The sequence below is a fragment of the Bradysia coprophila genome, unplaced genomic scaffold (genome assembly GCF_014529535.1).
Source record: "Bradysia coprophila strain Holo2 unplaced genomic scaffold, BU_Bcop_v1 contig_350, whole genome shotgun sequence".
In the NCBI taxonomy this organism is placed as follows: domain Eukaryota; kingdom Metazoa; phylum Arthropoda; class Insecta; order Diptera; family Sciaridae; genus Bradysia; species Bradysia coprophila.
Window position 1 is genome coordinate 1308513 of NW_023503608.1, and position 18531 is coordinate 1327043.

General features: G+C 36.0%; 3 protein-coding genes across 7 annotated transcripts; all 3 read right to left on the minus strand.

The window, feature by feature from the left end:
* Window positions 1-577: 577 nt before the first annotated feature.
* Window positions 578-3205, minus strand: LOC119080024 (sialin-like). 3 transcript variants are annotated; one of them, XM_037188205.1, is made up of 8 exons: window positions 3095-3196; window positions 2663-3027; window positions 2199-2444; window positions 1827-2135; window positions 1705-1771; window positions 1190-1644; window positions 922-1124; window positions 578-593 (listed from the first exon to the last, which is right to left on the minus strand). In XM_037188205.1, the coding sequence occupies exons 1-7, from the start codon at window positions 3102-3104 to the stop codon at window positions 936-938; spliced, it is 1641 nt and encodes a 546-aa protein (XP_037044100.1). In that variant the 5' UTR covers window positions 3105-3196; the 3' UTR covers window positions 578-593; window positions 922-935. The 3 variants fall into 3 exon arrangements, with proteins under 3 accessions (XP_037044100.1, XP_037044101.1, XP_037044099.1); XM_037188204.1 differs by lacking the exon at window positions 578-593 and having other exon boundaries at window positions 666-1124; XM_037188206.1 differs by lacking the exons at window positions 578-593; window positions 2199-2444 and having other exon boundaries at window positions 660-1124; window positions 3095-3205.
* A 404-nt stretch (window positions 3206-3609) lies between these two features.
* LOC119080036 (multiple inositol polyphosphate phosphatase 1-like) lies at window positions 3610-8677 on the minus strand. Its single transcript, XM_037188226.1, has 8 exons — window positions 8507-8677; window positions 6573-6787; window positions 6421-6512; window positions 6215-6361; window positions 5068-5283; window positions 4409-4636; window positions 4026-4350; window positions 3610-3961 (listed from the first exon to the last, which is right to left on the minus strand). Exons 2-8 carry the CDS (start codon window positions 6781-6783, stop codon window positions 3732-3734), a joined length of 1449 nt encoding a protein of 482 aa, XP_037044121.1. The 5' UTR covers window positions 6784-6787; window positions 8507-8677; the 3' UTR covers window positions 3610-3731.
* A 2781-nt stretch (window positions 8678-11458) lies between these two features.
* On the minus strand, window positions 11459-13900 carry LOC119080068 (fructose-1,6-bisphosphatase 1). Of its 3 annotated transcripts, none has more exons than XM_037188284.1 (8): window positions 13735-13900; window positions 13501-13651; window positions 12668-12851; window positions 12347-12598; window positions 12130-12281; window positions 11913-12066; window positions 11756-11849; window positions 11459-11689 (listed from the first exon to the last, which is right to left on the minus strand). In XM_037188284.1, the coding sequence occupies exons 3-8, from the start codon at window positions 12841-12843 to the stop codon at window positions 11513-11515; spliced, it is 1005 nt and encodes a 334-aa protein (XP_037044179.1). In that variant the 5' UTR covers window positions 12844-12851; window positions 13501-13651; window positions 13735-13900; the 3' UTR covers window positions 11459-11512. The 3 variants fall into 3 exon arrangements, with proteins under 3 accessions (XP_037044179.1, XP_037044180.1, XP_037044178.1); XM_037188285.1 differs by lacking the exon at window positions 13735-13900 and having other exon boundaries at window positions 13501-13520; window positions 13573-13640; XM_037188283.1 differs by lacking the exon at window positions 13735-13900 and having other exon boundaries at window positions 13501-13656.
* Between the last annotated feature and the right edge of the window lie 4631 nt (window positions 13901-18531).

The following is an 18531-nucleotide window of genomic DNA, read 5'->3' on the forward strand; positions in this document are numbered from 1 at the left end:
ATGTTTTATTGGAGTTTATGCTACACGAAATACTGGCGAATGTAAAATGACTGTTGGCTTGAAGCAATCTCGCTGCTTAAACGAACTTACCATAGGTTACATCTTTTACCAGTCACATGAAGGTCAAGCGATTATGTTGTTGGAGCCTTCTAATAGGAATCCGACTATAAATAAATAAGTCAAAATGTTGGTACTGTTGATTTTGACATGATTTTAATCTTTATTGAACTAATGTCAGCTCGCGACGGAAGCGAAAATATACCACAATGTATGAAATTTTGGACCCAGATTAGATAGTGAAAACGCTGGAGCCCGAAGATGTAGGGGAGCGTAATAATAGTCTGTAAAATATTCTATTATTTTCTTTAATTCAACTAATCTAGTATTTTAACAAACAACGCAATGCTCGTCATATCACGGACAATTTTAGGACAGTTAAATTTCGTACATTCCTGAAAATTCCTCAAAATTCCCGATAATTTCTTAATTTTATTTGCTCGTAAGAAATATTTTTTTTAAATTTATTTACTGGCCAAAAAAAATCCACAGGCTTCTTAATAGGCTAGTGATTAGGTCAAAAAAAAAGTTTAAAAAATTTGGGAATTTTATTACTTTAAAACGGGCCTTACGTCTAACAAATAAAAAATGTTTTTAAGAAAATCTGATGATGTCGATTTATTCTGCTGAATTTTTCCTTTTATGAAATGGTAACAGGAAATTTATGTATATTAACCTTTCGCAGAGGCGTCCTTTAGCAGTAACATTATCGGTTGTGTTACATCTTTTAATCTATAGATTTTCAAGACGTTGCGTTGGCACGAATTTGTTTAACATACATTTTGCTATTTAATATCACATTTAGTCACGCTCTACGCTTGTCGTCGTTGTCAAGAACAAACAGCAGAGGTTTTCTTAAAAGTATGATTTCTGTGACTTTACTCAGAACATTTTTCACTCGGAATCTCGACACATTTCGATTCGTTTAACGGTTTCATCTCCACCGATTTTGTAGATTTATTCCAACTTTGCTCCTCGGAAGATGAAAAGAGTACAAAAACCAAGCCTGATAATATCGACATGCCAGCTGTAAGAAGGAAAACGTATTTCCACTGCTCACTAGTTTGCTGCGGTGAAAGAAGCAATGAAGAGAAATCAGGCAAAGAGAATTCACTAACTGGATTTAACTGACCTGGTTATTTGTCAGTACACCAACGATATGCGATGACAAAATTCCAGGTAATACACAAATTGTTAGCGAAATTCCCAACAAAATGGATGCATAATTGGGGGCCAATTCAACGAAAGACGGCAATATTCCTGCAGTTTGAGCACCCAACAAGGTTATTGAGGCTGTTGTCAATACGATTACTAAACTTGAATTGCAGCCAGCATATGCCGATCCAATACACATAGTACCACTCAAAATGCAACTGACAAAAACTGCAAATTTTCTTGCATTTGTTCTGGATAGTGATTTAGAATGTAGCAGATAGTCGACAAAACTTGAAAAAATGTATGAAAAGCCCATACGAAGAAAATGTGGGCCACCAGAGAAGAGGCCGGACATTCGAATATCGAAACCGTGGATAAATTTATAGTATGACGGTAGTTGTATCACTAGAGTGTATAGCTGCCAGGAACTTCCTGCTCGGAAAGAAAATAATACAATTTCGGCTTTTTATGTCAAAGTTACTTGAAAATTACCCCAATGGGCAAACACAGTAATCCAAAACGGAATATTCTTAAAAATCGAAGTCCATGGTATCGGTGCCTGAAATAATTCAAGTTTTTTCGTTTGGTTCTTGATTCGTATCTTGATGTGGTACTTTCTTATCCTTTTGACTGGTGCTGCCAAGTGCTTTAGTGATATAGTTCAACTCGCTTGACTCAATGCTAGGGTGGTCTGCCGGACTATCGTACACGCAATATTGCCAAAATATAAACCATACAACCGTTGTCACCGAACAAAAGTGAAATATCCATTCCCACGACGAAATCGATATGATAAATCCGAATATGGGATAACATATGGCCACACCAACAGAACATCCCATATATGCACTTATGAATCGGCTCCTTTCATTGGGTGGAATCCACTGAGAGGTGATGTGATGCATAGCTGGCCAACTGAAACCCTAAATTTAAAATTCTTTCAATATTCGCATCGATTTCGATCCATTTCGATATTTCGACTTTACGGACAAAGCACCTTGTAACATTCGAACGATTAGAAGGAACTTGAAGTTCAAATATGCTGCGGTTGGAATTAAAAAGCTTAGCCCACAAGAAAGAAAGTTTGACAGTCCAAAGACGAGCTTTGTGCCGAAACGATTTGCTAGATAGCCACCCAACAGTTGTGTTGACCAAAACATCCAATAAAATGAGCCCAGGCACTGCCCTTGCTCATACTCAGTCCATTCAAATCCATTTTTGTTGTAATCAATCTGGTGAGGTAAATCATTTTCATTAGCAGCTACCGAGTAGGACATGTGCTGAAATGCTGTCACGCCAGTGAGCGGACGGCGGACGACACCAAGCCATACGTTATACAAAAAAGTGAAGAAATAAATAGTGCAAAGAAAATGTCCCTCTCTCCCACTTGGTGCTTGGCTACACTACATCCATCAAAAATACTGACCACATTGCGAGTAGAGGTACTTACCATAAATAAGTCCATCACGATTCGTTCCAAACTAAAATATTTTCTCATTTCATCACCATATTGGTAGTGATCGGTACTATTACCGACTGGAAAATTTGAAGACCTATTGAAACATTCTAAAGGTTTGGTTGAACTGTTGGTCGAAACCTTTTTCGGAACAACAATTGACACAATGGCCAAATTTAAATTGCATCGAACCATGTAGTTAATAGCGAATCCCCAGAACGCTGCATGCCATAGGATGGTGCGTGACTTCGTAGATACCTTACCGTTTCGTTCACATTTTGTAATCGATGGATTGGATGGATTTTCATTCAATAACTTATTTGATTCTGTTTCTGCTAGATGTGCTTCACCTCCGTGCTCTGTAACTTAATGATTAACTTGATTCTAGGACTTGATTTTCAGACTTGAGAGACTTTCGCAGCAGACCTTTGCCCATCCTAGTGTCAATATCTGCTTTCTACCACGTTTGAAAATACGGATTGGGATTTGTCGTCTAAATTTATGTTAATACTGAACTCAAATACTTGTGCTCCACGCACAAGTTTTCGATAACATGTTTAAACAGTTGTGAAGGGGGCCGTACTCTTACTGTACGAATATTTCAAACTTTGTATGGAACTTAGCGACCGCGTGTGGAAATTATTGTTTTCTTTCCGGTATCCGAGTCAAAATTTCCCGGTAACCAAAAACATAAAAGTGACTTCCCGGTATCCGAATTTTTTCCCAAAAAATTTCCTGATGGATACCGCGGATACCCTAATTTCCACACGCAAGCGGAAGTAGGTTTGAGAAATAACAATCTTAAGGTTATGCAGTTTGTGGACGGCACCACATCTCTATTCGACTATTCTTTAGTGTATTTTATGTAGTGTATGTACAGCTGTGTCCTTGTTATTGAGTTTAAGACACACATGAGTAGAACTATCAGTAAAACAATCACAATCGGCTAAAAATGTTTTATTGAAATTTATGCCACTCTAAGAAATACTGGACGAATTTAAACTGACTGACTGATGGCCTGAGCCTGAGGCGTATTTATCACTTACTACAATCAAACAACCGATCAAACTATGGATCCAGCAACGGCAATCAATAGTAGCGTTAATGCCGGTACAATGCCGGATGCACTACCCTCTGTACAGTATGTGGTTAAACAATCCCGCTGCTTAAACGAATTGTACATCTGTTGCACCTTTGACCAATCACATAATCCGACATTACACCAGTTAAAGTCCAACGGTTTTTGGTTCAAGAAGAACATTATTTTGTTGCGTTCGTTATCGTGCGGGCATTCTGCAATTAGGCAACCTTTGGTAAGTATTTTCGTCATTTTGTGAATATGTGGAGATCATTTTACCATATTTAATCACGGCAAGATTTGATGCGAATGGACTCACTTCACTGGATCGCCACTTTCGTCGCATCATTTGTTGATAATTATCCGCTCGTAGACCGTCATTGTCCTTATGTGCACCTAAAGCTGTTAATAGCAGCTGTATAGCTGCACTGTGAGTAAAGTACGCGACAACCTTAGGATTGGATTGACTCTCCAATTGTGTTAACATATCAACGACGAGTGAACATGCCAACCTGGTGTTTAATCCGGCGCCATAGCTGTTTTGGTAGTAATATTTCAAGTCTTCGTGGTATTCCAGTACTTTTACATTGTTCGGGGTAAAGGCCTTTGGTAAACCGTTCATGTAATTTAATGTTCACCTATACATTGTCTGATCTACTTACAATACACCAAGCACTGGTACCTTCCAAATTCCAAGCCAAATCAAATCTGCACATGTCCCAGATATTTTTGATTTGCTTCGGTTGAAGCGAGAATTTGAATCCTAGCCTGGCCGAAATTTCGTAGATGGTTTGTTTGTATATGTCGGTGCTTTCGAATTTAGAATACTCAGAATCTGGGCCTTCCACTCTCGCTACGTTATTTTCATGGGCTTTGCATGCGCCATATGGCTGATAAAAATTGAAAGTGAAGAATTTTAGACTCAATCAGTTCCCTGGTGTGGAGTGAGTAAAATTTCTTTCTAATTTTAGTCAATTTACCCCCAGGGAATGAATCATTACTTCATTGACATGAGCGTTGCAACTCATTTCCCGTGAGCTTAGTGAGTAAAAAAACTTTTGTAATTGGGTGATCCTTTTAACATTAACCTCGAGAATCATCCAATTACGTTGAACTTTGAACCTTTTGTGTGATTGCAGCCCTCGCCTTCAGCCCTCACACTTGGCAAAATAAAAGTTCCGTACAAGGACGCAATCTACTATCTTTTACATGCATGCCAAAGGGCTGCAACCACGGAGGTTAAAAAAAATGTTTTACTCGACTTGCGTGCGCACATATCAAGCACCTGAGACATAAAAAGCAATTGATTATCAATTTTTACCTGCAATAATAGATCTGGTTCAGTCTTTGGAGGTACTTGAATATGCTCTGCAGCCCCTTCTCGGAAGAGTCCTTCAACGAATGCTTTGTAACTGGCTTCGGTGCGTTGAGTGTGAGTGTGTCGGAAACGAAACTTTTCCGGTGTGTAAATGTTTTCCAAGACATTCGGGAAAACGTTTTGATAATTTTTAGCCAAAAATAGAAGGTCTTGCCAGCCCTATGTTAGAGTTAAATCAAAATAAACGGTGAGAATACGTTTTATGTCTGGAGATATTTTTAACAAAGGAAGTAACAGATTTATTGATAATATAATGTTATGTCGGTTTGTATTGGAATGAAAGGTTACTACACAGTTAAAATACAATCGAAATCAGAAACAATAGAATGGAACTAACTGAGTGTATACGTCATAATGTTAAAATTAATATCGAAATCTTGATTTCAAAGTCCCATATCTTCGCAATAATAAACCGTAAATGAATGCCGTAGTAGAATTGAATCGACAAAATAGAATTCAACAGAACAATGTGATGTTCAGGCGGTGAGACCTAAAAAGACGTACGCAGTACGGATATCTATAATGTAACTCCCGTACGAATAATGAATTGTGTATATCGAAAAAGTTAAATGTACCATGTGAACCTTTTACATGCGGCTATTCACTGTTATTGATAACGACGACAATAAATAGACCACAAGAAGTGGCTAATGTCTAATGTGATCTTGTATAGCAAAGTTCATTGTTAAAAGAAATGAAGTAAAAGATCTGATACTGTGGAAAGGCACCGAACTACTAAGCAGACTTTTCGGTGAAGGTCACACATCATCTTCGCCTTTAATATTCTGCCTTAAAATTGATCTATTAAGACGGGAAGTTTTGGTATCACTTGGAGTTATTTTACTATTCTTGCGATTATTCGAAACTTTATCGGTAACTCAACTCATCTAAATTGCACGCAATGCTTCGACACATCGTACGGGACTAACGAATTCCGTAATGAATGTTTGACTGACTTATTGATCACACAAATTTATTAAATGACTTGTAGTTTACTGTATAACCAGATTAAGAAAGGAGCTACATTAATCAAGTGAATGAAAGGAAAAACAACCTTTTGCAATTATGAGAAACATTTGAATATGCATACCTGAGCGGTTAAAAATTGAGCATAGTCACCAGTAATATTTGGATTCCAATTCCAATGTTTTAAGATCTCAATATCTTCATCGCATAGAGCCCCAAAGTCAGGTTTCGTTTTCCTCTTTTCATAATTATCGATTACTTCATCGCGTAGCTAAAAAAGTTTCCATATTTTTAATTCTGACTTCAACTTTTTGCCTTATGGTCATTTACATCGGATAATCCTCTCAAATTGGTAATAGTGTTGGTGGTTGGTAGACGTGTTCCATGTCTACTAACAAACCAAAATTTAACCGGATTACAGTCTGTAAGGATAACAAGTTACTACATGGACATTGTACTGTTTCAACTGTAGCTTGACTTACTGGGTACAATAAATTGTCGCCTTGAATCAGACCCTTTGATTATCTGATAGGCACTTTTGGTAGCGAAACGACTTGACTGCGGTTTTTCGGTGTCTGTATCATAGCAGTATTCATCACAACATTGACCCGGTTGACGCTCTTGTGCATCAATTGGCATTAAAATGAAACAGCAGGCGAGTAGCACCAAGCAGATGAACTGATTGCAGATCATGGTTCTGTTAAAAAAGTGGGAGGTTTTGGGGCCAGGTTAAAGTGTGAATGTTTACATTTTCTCAGTTTAACTAAATAGAATCTGGCGTTATCTACAGAAATACATGATCCACCCAGACCATAATGTGATTAATCAACGCATGAGTGGTACTCTAAACAGAGTACTAAAAGTGGACAGTATATCGCACACAAATTTCAATTCTGTTTAGCAGCTGTCACACGAAGCACTTGTGCTTGAAGTGCGTTGGATTAATTTATTTACTACCAACAAATAACAATCGAAAAAAATAGGATGGAACTTGAGTAGAGGATTCACATTTTTGTCGATGCCCGACGATTTTTCGTATATTTAGTTCAATTGTTGAATTTGAGATAACTCCGAGGTAGTGCTTAGAATTCATAGTTTCGACGGAAGGGAAGCTCGCGACGATCTGAATATTTCTACTCCATAAAACATAATTTTATGATTTTTCATCTATTTCAAGTTTGAAAGTCACAGTTCTGTCTCTCAGATGGAAGTTGAATTTATCTGAAATTAGAATAACTCAAAATTTAACACAAATGAAGTAAAAGATTTAAAACGAATCTCTTGAACATACGTAGATCAAATGAAGTAATAGTTGCGATATTAAAACTGCTGATATATGCTCTGAGAAAGGTCAACCTGTATTCATCTACACGTAAGTGTAACTTCACAAATTCAATGTGAGTTGTGACAAGTTTCTTAAAAGGTAATTAGCGACTATTATCTATAGATCAGTGGAATTTCGAATAACTTTCTTTTTTATCAGATGTGCGTGCAATCTGCATTGCATGAAATTCACCATGTTAGTATGTATAATGATCACATCGAGCATTAATTTACCTTAATTTTGACATCAATAAGATTAGCTATTCGTTTCGAGGGATAATTTTATTTAAATTTTTTAAGTAGAACTATGACTATGAATTATAGACACAACCTCTGCCGGCCTGTTGAAAAATACTGTTAAAAATTTTAGTTCGTTAAACACGGAAATATAAAAGTTGCTCAAGCGAAAATGATTTGTTGTAGGTGATAAGGGTGGTGAATTTAGAAATGGTCCGCGCGTTGTATTAAGCACGATATTAAGGTTTAAATTGTATCAAATTAATGGTTTTATTTTACATTTAAATTTCTTATTTGTGTTTCATTGTTAATGTTCGGAATACGAAATTGTCAGAGCTGACATTGTTTAAATATTCCTACGTACAGCATACGAGCAACAAAAAACTATTGTTCACAAGAAAAAAAAAGCGTATCCACCGTCATAAAAGCAAACAATATGAACGTAAATTATGCTAATTACGCCGATCATACATCGTATAAACCTGGACTGAATGATAGCCATCACATGAAAATGCATCACTCTGATAGATTTATGAATTTAATAATAAAAGTTCATGATGTTCGGTATTCCGAATTGACCTTTATAATCTGTACTCAGATAATAATTCGAGTGTTTTCCGACTGTATAACTGTATTAGCGCAATAAAATTTTACTTTCAACGATCATATTTGGTTGGAGATTTGAGTAGCATCAATTTTTTTCAAATAAAACTCAATTAGTCACTCCTCTCAGCTTCGTTAATGACTACAACAACGACATAAAAAAATAATTATTTTTCGCATAATTTGATTTAACATTAAATCCGATCCTTTGTCACCCAAATTAAATTCAAATTAATAATCTTTTGTGCCACACCTTGTGAATTATTCTTCCCAAAAAACAATCTTAACCGCAGCTTTTTCTTCTAATTTCTTTTTCTTTTACCACTGTAACACTTCTTTCCACGATGTCAACACTCTCTAAGCACCAAACAACTACTAGAGTTGTTTGATGTTCGTATACCTCGTACACTCTGTCCGTAAAACATGAATGTTATAAAAAAAAAAACCTATGAAATTATACACATTTCGAATTCTCTCTAAACAATGGATCAACCGGCGGCGTGGACGCGATGATAGTGCGCGAGAATGAATTTTTCTTATATACCAAATTTGTTACCAAATAGCTTGTTCGAATGCGTAAACCTCTTTTAGTGTTTATAATGTTAAAAGACGTGTAGGTTCTCAATGAAGAGAAGATTTTTGTATGTATATAAGATGACCGCGTGGTGGTAAGTTTCAGTGAACTTACCAATTTAAAACAAACTGAAGATACGCCGTTGATAGAAATTAGAGGGCTTTCACAGCAAAGAAGAAATACATTAAAAAATATATTTGTTTGATGGGAACAATTAATTTAATTTGTAAGATCAAGTTGAAGAACGAAATGATATGGCGGTTGTGATCTCATTATTAATTACAGTCACTTAGTCAGTTGATGAAAGAAGAGCAAAATAAAAAATAAAAAAAAGGTTCAAAATGAACTTGACTTTGTCTTAATATCTGTTTTTGCTAATTGTGTAAGAGCAAGAGACATTATCGGACCAAGATTAATTGATACAGAATATCGTTTGGTTGAGTGTATTTCCCAAACGCAAATTCAATATCAAAGTCCTAAGTTTTGAGATTTCATCCTTAATTTTCCAGAAACGACAGAGTTTATAGCAAGACCTATTTTAGGGAATTAAAATCCCGAATATTTTTTAATTCTGGTTTCTCTAAATTACCATACAGTCAGAGGCAGTGAAATTTCAGCATGATCAGATGATCAACACAACCAATCAAAATTGTTCAGACATAGACGTCTTTATACGGTTTTACCACTACCACAGTGTGCCAGACGCATGCGAGTAGCAGCTTCAACCGTATAAACATTTTGATTGTAATACAATATGTGTGGATCAGCTAAAAGGCAGCCGAAGCCAAATTTATGCTGAAATTCCACTGCCACTGACTGTACGACTTAATCGATTTAGCTCAAGAATGTAAGAAACAAATAAAAATGACATAAAAATAACGGTTGGATTTCGGTCTATGGGTATTTAAGGAGAAGATCTGTTATCTGTCATCTGTTATCGACACCAACGACAAAAATGGCGGTGACATAGAGTTCATGTGTTTTTATATAAAAAAAACTGTGGTTAAACAATTAGAGTAAAAGATTTTGCATTTAACACGCGATGTATTTTAAACAGAGTAACAGAGTTTAATGATTATGCTGCGATATGCTTGCCGTTTTTAAATGGTGAACATTTTCAAAGTACTAGACGGAAGTGTGTGAAAATTAATCTAGACCCGGGAAATTACTGTAATACAATTATTTTTCTCATCGGACCTATTTGTCTATCAATATGAAACGAGCCATCAGAACAGTCGGAGCGTTTGCTGCGACTGAGCCCCGTACAAACCCGTATATCTATTGCGTACGTGACCCTAGTGCGCCTATTGCGCCCGTTAATGTAGTTAAAGTAAAATTATTATGAAATGTGTACATCTTAGAAATTGCGCATAGCGCAATTACGAAGCCCCGTACGACGTTCCTTTCAAATGTAAGAAAAATTTCAAATAGCCCTAAAATTTTAATTTATTGAGTATAAATACACATAGGGCCTCAGTCCGAGGACCCAAATTTAAAATTTTTTCAACAACATCCTATTCGGCCTTTGATTACCTTCCAAATGAAACAATAATTAGGAAAAACGGATGAAATTTACTTGAGTTGCATGTAAAACACACATAGGGCCCTAGTAGTGGCCTTAGTCCAAGGACCCAAATTTATTTTTTTTTCAACAACATTCTATTCGGTGTTGGAACCTTTTAAATGAAACAAAAATTAGGAATAACAGATGAAATTCACTCGTGTTATATGCAAAATACACATAGGGTAGAGTAGCCTTTCACTTCTAAGACCCTATCATTTGCCGTGTCATTTACATTTCCATCGTTTATTGTGCCATAAATATCACCAAAAGACCTTAAATCACATAGGTGGCCCTAACTCACGAAGGGCCAACCCGAATATGCCCATCTTCGAACTTAGCCTCACTATTTCGACTATCTTTCAGGGAAAAAAATTTTGAAACCGGATTTGATTTACTCAAGATGTGACGGACAGATGGACAGACACAATTTTTATTGCGGATTCGTCATCTATAAACATAGACAAACACTTTGCCTTACTGTCTGTTTCGAATTCCATCAATTACACACGGCATCGTAATCCTATGAGACCCTTTGTACTTCGTACGGGGCTAAAAATTGGAGAATTGTTTCAGTGCGTACAGTGTAAAGTTTTTGTGGTTTACATTTACATTCAAGTCTTACGCTTTCCGATTAATTAATTAATTTTATTGAAACAAAGATGAGAGAAGCGTTCTCAATATATACGTTCAACAGGGACAAACAGAGTAAATATTTGTATTTCTTCAGAGAACAATTTTTTCTCACTAATAAATTGCTTAGTAAATGTTCGATACAAACTTATCAAACAGAACGAACGCACATATATGATGCAGACTGATGACTACGATACAAAACATTTCCGAAAGTTAATTTAGTAGCACTATCTGTTGGTGAGCATTGACATTGACCCAAATGATTCTCGTTCGATCAGAGAATTTTCTGATTGCACCGGAATCCTCTGCTCATAATATCAGCGAATAAATAAGAAACTTCAAACAATCTTCATGTCGCATTTCTAAAGATTTTTACAACTTTTCCAAAGATTCCCCAAAGGATTATCCAGATTCTTAGTGTCAATAGATTTCGGTTTTAGTTTGTGAAAAATTTATTTACGAATATTATTGACCTCAGGTAGATTTGTTCATTTAATGTAACTTAGCGCTTCTTCAACGTCCAATTTCGATCCCAAATAAATTGGACATCTTTGATGTATGGATTGCGGAACCACATCTAAGATATCGACTTTTCCGGTGCTGGCCTTACCTCCGGCCTGTGTTATAATGTAAGCCATCGGATTACATTCGTAAAGAAGTCGAAGCTAAACATAAAGCGGATACGAGGTGTTGTGGAAACAGAAAAAATTTTCACTCAAATTATCAAATACCTTTCCGTTTGGACTCTCAGTAGTTGCAGGATAGATGAAAATTCCTCCATACTTTATTGTTCGATGAACATCAGCCACCATTGATCCGACATATCTGATTCGATCAAAAACATTAGTCCATTTGCGCACTCTTACTTCAACATTGTATATCAATTACCTAGCACCATATGGTTTCCCTTTGGCTGGGTTCTTCTTATCTTGGACGTATTGAACAACGGATTGATCCCAAAGGTAGCTGTAGCCTTCATTAATTGAGTAAATCTTTCCCTTGTCCGGAATAGTCATGTTAGCATCAGTTAAGATGAACTCGCCTAATAAAGTTCGTTAAATGGAACGTCATTTGGTTGTAGTCGTTTGAAGTAGGAATAACTCACCAATCGCCGGATCGTAAGTGAATCCATTGACACCAAACCCTAAACTCAAAACGATCATTGTTGCCGATCCATATAGAGCATATCCAGCAGCAACCATTTCCCTTCCCGATTGCAATGCATCCGAGACTTGTGGAGTGCCAGAAGATTTTTGCCTATTACATTTCAGGCGCGTCATTTAAATTAGCTTGACTCTTAATGACAGGCGATGTAATATTACCTGTAAATGGCGAAAATGCTTCCGATGGACACCAAACAGTCGATGTTGGACGATCCATCCAATGGATCAAAGCACACAATGTATTTACCCCGTTTATCTTCATCGATTTCGATAACGGAGCTGTTTTCTTCTGATACAAGCAGACAAGTAGTGTAAGACGATTGAAGCATATTGATGAACAGCTCGTTCGACAAGACATCCAACTTCTTGACAACTTCTCCCTGAACGTTCGTTTCACCAGAAATACCATGCCTGAACAACGTACACGTTTAATACAAAAATTTGAAGAAAAAAAAACTTCAGGACAACCGTTATACTTACAATTGAGCTATTCCAGCTTTTCGCACGGCCGAACTGACAGCCTTGATAGCAGTTTGAATGCAGTTGAGTAATTGCGATAAATCACCACTCGCAGTTGGATGCTTTTTTTGTTCAGCCAGCACAAACCGGGTTAGAGTCATAGCATTGGCATCAAATGTTTGACCTTGGCTAGTCATGATTGATCCTGCGAGAACGAAAACCTGTTTTTAAAGTTTTTTTTTTGGAAAGACGGTCTCCGTATAAAGTAAAGGCTACGTGGTTCTATTGACAAGGAAAGTTTTTCTGTAAAGTTTTACTTATAAATTGGAATCAATTAATGGAAATTTACTCGCAGTAAAGGAACACTTTTCCATTAAAAACCTTAAATATTCACTTTTAACCTTAACCTAATTAACTGCTGTGTCTACATAAGTAGATAACGACCCTAAATAATAATGTCTACACAGGTCAGGTCAGGTGATAAGATACTGTACTTTCTTGATACGATGTGAATAAGGTCAAGGTTAAACAAGTAGTTGTTTTCGATTTGGTGTAGGCAACAATTTCTTTCAACGTAAATTGATATTGTTTATGAATGGTAACATAACACTCATAACATAACATCCAATCTCATCATGATCAGTCGTACCACGCAAAAGATAACCTCTCCATTTTGAGTTGCACGATAAGAAGAAACAACATCAATGCGAGACATGATAGATTCGTGATTTTCGTCGAAACATTATGGTTGATATTCATAATTAGATTTTCACTTTCATCATACAGATTTAAAGCGATTTATTAGACGCGATTTGAAGGAAAATTTCACGTCACTTTAGGTTTTTATCGCTTACTTGTTTTCGAGTGTTGTATAATTCGTTTTATTACAAAATAATCGACGAAAAAAAACTCTAAATATGTCTCAAGTTCAATGAAGCTAATCACGCATACACTTTAGGAGACCGGTCTCTACGAAATAATAAACTAAACTGGCATGAAGACAGTCTGTTATATACGAATAAATAGACGACGTTATCAAAATGACGATTATATACTCGCTCAAACACCAATATAACATTTATACAAACCGTTGTCTTTCGTTATTTTTTGGTGTTTATTAGCAGCATAGACACATACGCGAAAAGACGAATAAAATCTTTTCCATTCATCATAAGGTTTAGTTATTTTTAAAGTTGTGAGATGGTAGAACAACTATGCTTTGTGTTACCAACAGCAACGGCAAATATAAGCGGGCAATCCTAGACAATGTCGTTGTACTATATCAAAAATGTGACAGATTTTATCTTATGAAAATGCTTACAGATTCCACGATTGTACTAGTATAGTCAAGTTTGTATACTTTAAAATATTGATACTACTTTCTATGATTTGATAAGGTAAAGCCCACATACCTATATTAGGACAAAAATGCTCTTAACCTATTATAGACGGCAAGCATATGACCAATATTATTATCGGGTGCGGGTCTATTACTTACATCGATACAAATATTTTTAACTGGTTGATTTCAAATCTTGTACTTCAATTTCTCTAACATCCATTTTAATATATAAACGACCATATTCCCCAGAGCTTATCATTAATTTTTATTTTTGTCGTCGTTATCGATAACAGATGAATAGCCGTACCAGCAGTCTACTAGGTCTAGGTCAACGGTATCGGTCGGGTAATCTGGCACACGGTGCCAAAAGAACGCACTTTTAAACTACGTAAAAGGTGAACTTGTACACACAAGTTTATTGCTACAAATGCTTTTTAGCCATGTCATTGACTTAATGACTCCTCTTACAACATTTTGGTATCGAAAAATCGTGTGCGAGTTCACCTTTTACGTAGTTGAAAAATGCGTTGTTTTAGCACCGTCGTGTGCCAAATTACCCCACGCCTTGTTAGTGAGATAAATATTACATTATTTCATGCTGTCAAAATCTGTTTAGTTGAGTAATGGTAGATTTCGTATCCATGAAAGAAATGATGGAAAATGGATACGAAGGTGATTGCGTTACAAAGCATATCCTTTTTTCATTATAATCTAATGGATACGTATGCTATTTTGCTCAACAAAGAAACTTTGACAGCATGAAATAATGTCTTATTTAACTCCCTAGGTAAACACTGTGTTAAGTAAAATAGCGTACGTATCTATGAGATTATGATGAAAAAACACACAATCTATTTTCTATCATTCCTCCCATTGAAACGTAATTTTTACTATTATATCAATCTGCCAATAATACTCAGATCCAATCAAATAATGGTTTCGATAACTATTATCGTTTACGAATCCGCAAACTGAATATCTTATAATATTTTCTTAGTGGTTTCTTTCAACCGAACTTCATAAAATTTTGCAAACAAAGTTGGTTTGTCCTTGTAAATTATTGGAATATTCCATCACCTACCTGTAAAATTCCCTCAAGCAAAATATCTAGTAGAACTAGTGCTCAATATTTTAAAATTATGGCTCGCCTTTACGCATAAACAATATACGTCTAGTGCTAGTCTATATACATATGGATTTTATATACTTTAAATACACACACTTAACAAACTCAGTAATTAAATATTAAAATTGCACATTAAACGAAAACGAAAGCCAAACTAGTTCCAGATAAATATGTGCTATCAGCTAATGTATATAATCGAGCCTCCATTTCAGATAACAGTAATTTACTTAATATGATTTTGGGTCTTTGACATTTTACAGTGAACGACATCTCAAATGTCTCACTGTCATTTTTTTCAGAGAATGTCATTGTGAATTTGCAATGACACAATAAAATTCTCAGAAAAATTTGACAGTGAGACATTTGAGATGTCGTTCACTGTACATAATTTTCTTAGATTTTCGTAAACGGTTTTTGTACTGATATTGATAAAGGGCTCAGTTTGCATCGAGATACCTAGACCGACCTATATCTATTTGTTTTGGCTTTTCGCAAGTTTGGAACTACAGTCGACGTGAGTGAAATAAGGACATGAATTGGCTTCATATCTGATTTTCAGCCGATCCACTCATAAAAACAATTTTGTGATAAAAGCGAGGATAAAAGCAAGCCTACAAGTGCGTTCAAGAGCAACAGGCTTCAGTTACTGTCTTTTCAACAAGTGTAGAGTTTGTAGTCTGAAATTTTGTCTTGCGGGTTCCACGAAAGTCACTGTCAACGCAATTTAGCTTTAAATTTGCGTATATTTAAATTTTAGACTGTTTAACCGGTAAAACAAGATTGTCGGCTTGACTGAATATTTTATGAAAGGTCGATATACCGAATCAATAAACTGATTAATTATTCAGTTACAGTACGTCTAAGCCTTAGTGTCTTCAACTATAATGAAGTTTAATTTTAATTAACACTCCATATCATGTGAAATCTATTATCATCTATATATCGACACAATGATTAGAATATAAACCATTGTAATGGTCCTTATACTATCCATAAGGATAGTCTAGTCACAATCAATTGAACAACTCAGTAATATTAACGTAAGGAATAGTTATTTACGTATTTCGCCAGCTGTAGCCCGAACGAAGGGAGGCGACAAGCGAAGGTACCTGAAATAAACCGTCCACAAAAGACGCGTATACAACGTTTCATGCTGAGGGTCTAAATTATTTCATGCCGGCATCAAATTGATGAGGATATCAAATGGCTTTAGTGACTTTATTTGTAAGACTTCAGCATTCCTACTTGTAGAAACACTAGTGACTCGTAATTCTCGAGGTGTTACTATGGAAGACAGAAAGGCTTTGGCTCTAAAATCCCTAATACCTAAAAAATCATAAGTTTCGGGTAGCGGTGACTCGATGGGTCATCAACTTTTATGTTGTTGTGAGCACAGTTGCTGCGCTACGAAGACCACTCCCGAGTAACCGAGTTGATTATGTCTTATTATAGTGGTTAAAAAGTTAAATTTTTCAAATTATTATTCGGGTTATGGGCTGTTTCATTTTGTTTTAAATGTTTTGCTTAAAGAAGTCTTAAAAATATGTTTGCAAAACTTTGATACGCTGCGCCGGTTTCATACACAAGAGGCTATTATGAAGACAATTTCCTTAAGCTGTTAATATATTTATCTCCTGCAAGCTGATATTTCATACATTACGCGTTTCTGCATATAAACACAAACACATACATAACCACAGCCTATACGATTGGATAATTCACACATAACCCACCTAGGGTAAATTTACTTTCCATCTACGTATTTGAAAAAAAAAAATCGCCGAACGGCGGAAGCGAACACGGGACCAGCAGCACATCAACCAAACATGCTGACCACTACGCCAACAAATCACATAACGCGATGCAATTGGTGTCGGTAGTGGTTCGTTAGTCACTTCTACATCGATCAAATAATCAGAGTAGTCGGAATGATGTGAATTGAACGAAATGTTGAAGTGGATAGTATATGTGTGTGAGTAAGTAAATAAAGGATTCTCTGTATGATGTTTTTTTTTGTTGTGAATGCGTTTTAAAACAACATGCTTAATTAATTAATTTTAAATCCAAATTTTTGTGGTTATTTCGCTGATGTATGAAATATCAGCTTGCAGGAGATAAAACATTGTTCTACCTTGGTGTATATTTCTCGAATCACTTCTTATGTACAATTGTATATACACTCGCTGGCGCTCGTTATATACAATTGTACATACGAAGTTATTCTCGAAATATACACCAAGGTAGAAAATGTACTATCTCTTACGTGCTTTTGTTTTCCCTAGGGTCGAAAGTTGCTTATTACACACCTAGGGAAAACAAGAAATTTGGTTTAGGTTTCAAAAGCAAGTAATAGCATTTTACTATGCTGGTGCATGTAATAAGGCTATTACATGTATAGGCAATAACCTTTACATCACTCGCATAGTAAAACGTCGTACTACACACGGAAAATAAAGTGATATCTCGTATCACGATGAGTAAAAGTACCTCGGGCTGCCGCCCTCGGATACTTTTTCTCATCTGGATACGAGATATCACTTTACTTCCCTTGCATAGTAATGTACTATTACATGATACATGCTCAGCATGTAAAATCGTTTACAGAACTCGGTAAAACAAATAAAAAGCTTCGTTTTCGTGTGTTTATTGACCTCGGCTTCGCCTCGGATCAACAAAATTCACACTAAAACTCTACTTTTCAACTTTGTATCCCTTGTTATGTAAATAACCATTTATTTTTTATTGGAATGGATCTTTTACTACATTTGTTTTGCTGTTGAAATCCCATAAATATGAGAGGAATGCTGTATTTAGATTTCATCGTTTTACACTATAAATCATCGTTGATGATGACAGATGACTAGACTTATTAATCGTTTCAGAAATTTTGCATAAACATGCTGAGGAAAATATTCTTTTGCGGAGATCTGTGGAAGGGTTTTGTGGAAGGAATTCTAGGAAGGAGGGCGTGCTATAATCAAATACCAAATCAATCAAACGAATTTCCTCTAATGCATCACCTATGTTCCGTTTAAACAAGTCTTGCGGAATTCGATATGAGGTCCGAGGTTCTACGAGTGTCGCGTAAGAATAAAAACTTTTTCACATCTTCTACACTTCAGACGACTTATCAAATATCAATTGGTGATTGTTAAAACATCTAATTCTCGACAACTACGGTAGTTGAACTACCACCATCATTCAATCAGTATCGATTTAATGTTGTGACGGAATTTCGATTTTCGGTTACCGCAGCTCCATAGACCAGATTGGCTGAGACATTTTGTATGTACAAATCATCTTAGAGTTAGTCACAACCAATATGTAAATCTTGACTCGAAGCCACTCGCGTAGCGATGGTTCTCCAAAAATACCGAGCAGATCCGGTAACTAAATGCACATAGATTTGTACAGTGT

Coding starts and splice junctions, on each gene's coding strand:
- LOC119080024 (XM_037188205.1), bottom strand. Junction 1,645..1,704: donor TACTGTGTTTGCCCATTGGG/GTAATTTTCAAG, acceptor CTTTCCGAGCAG/GAAGTTCCTGGCAGCTATAC. Junction 1,125..1,189: donor GTGTACTGACAAATAACCAG/GTCAGTTAAATC, acceptor CTTTCACCGCAG/CAAACTAGTGAGCAGTGGAA.
- LOC119080068 (XM_037188284.1), bottom strand. CDS start 12,843: ATGACTAGCCAAGGTCAAACATTTGATGCCAATGCTATGACTCTAACC. Junction 12,599..12,667: donor AAAGCTGGAATAGCTCAATT/GTAAGTATAACG, acceptor TACGTTGTTCAG/GCATGGTATTTCTGGTGAAA. Junction 12,282..12,346: donor AGCATTTTCGCCATTTACAG/GTAATATTACAT, acceptor GAAATGTAATAG/GCAAAAATCTTCTGGCACTC.
- LOC119080036 (XM_037188226.1), bottom strand. CDS start 6,783: ATGATCTGCAATCAGTTCATCTGCTTGGTGCTACTCGCCTGCTGTTTC. Junction 4,637..5,067: donor AACCAGATCTATTATTGCAG/GTAAAAATTGAT, acceptor AATTTTTATCAG/CCATATGGCGCATGCAAAGC. Junction 3,962..4,025: donor TCTTGCCGTGATTAAATATG/GTAAAATGATCT, acceptor GCCTAATTGCAG/AATGCCCGCACGATAACGAA.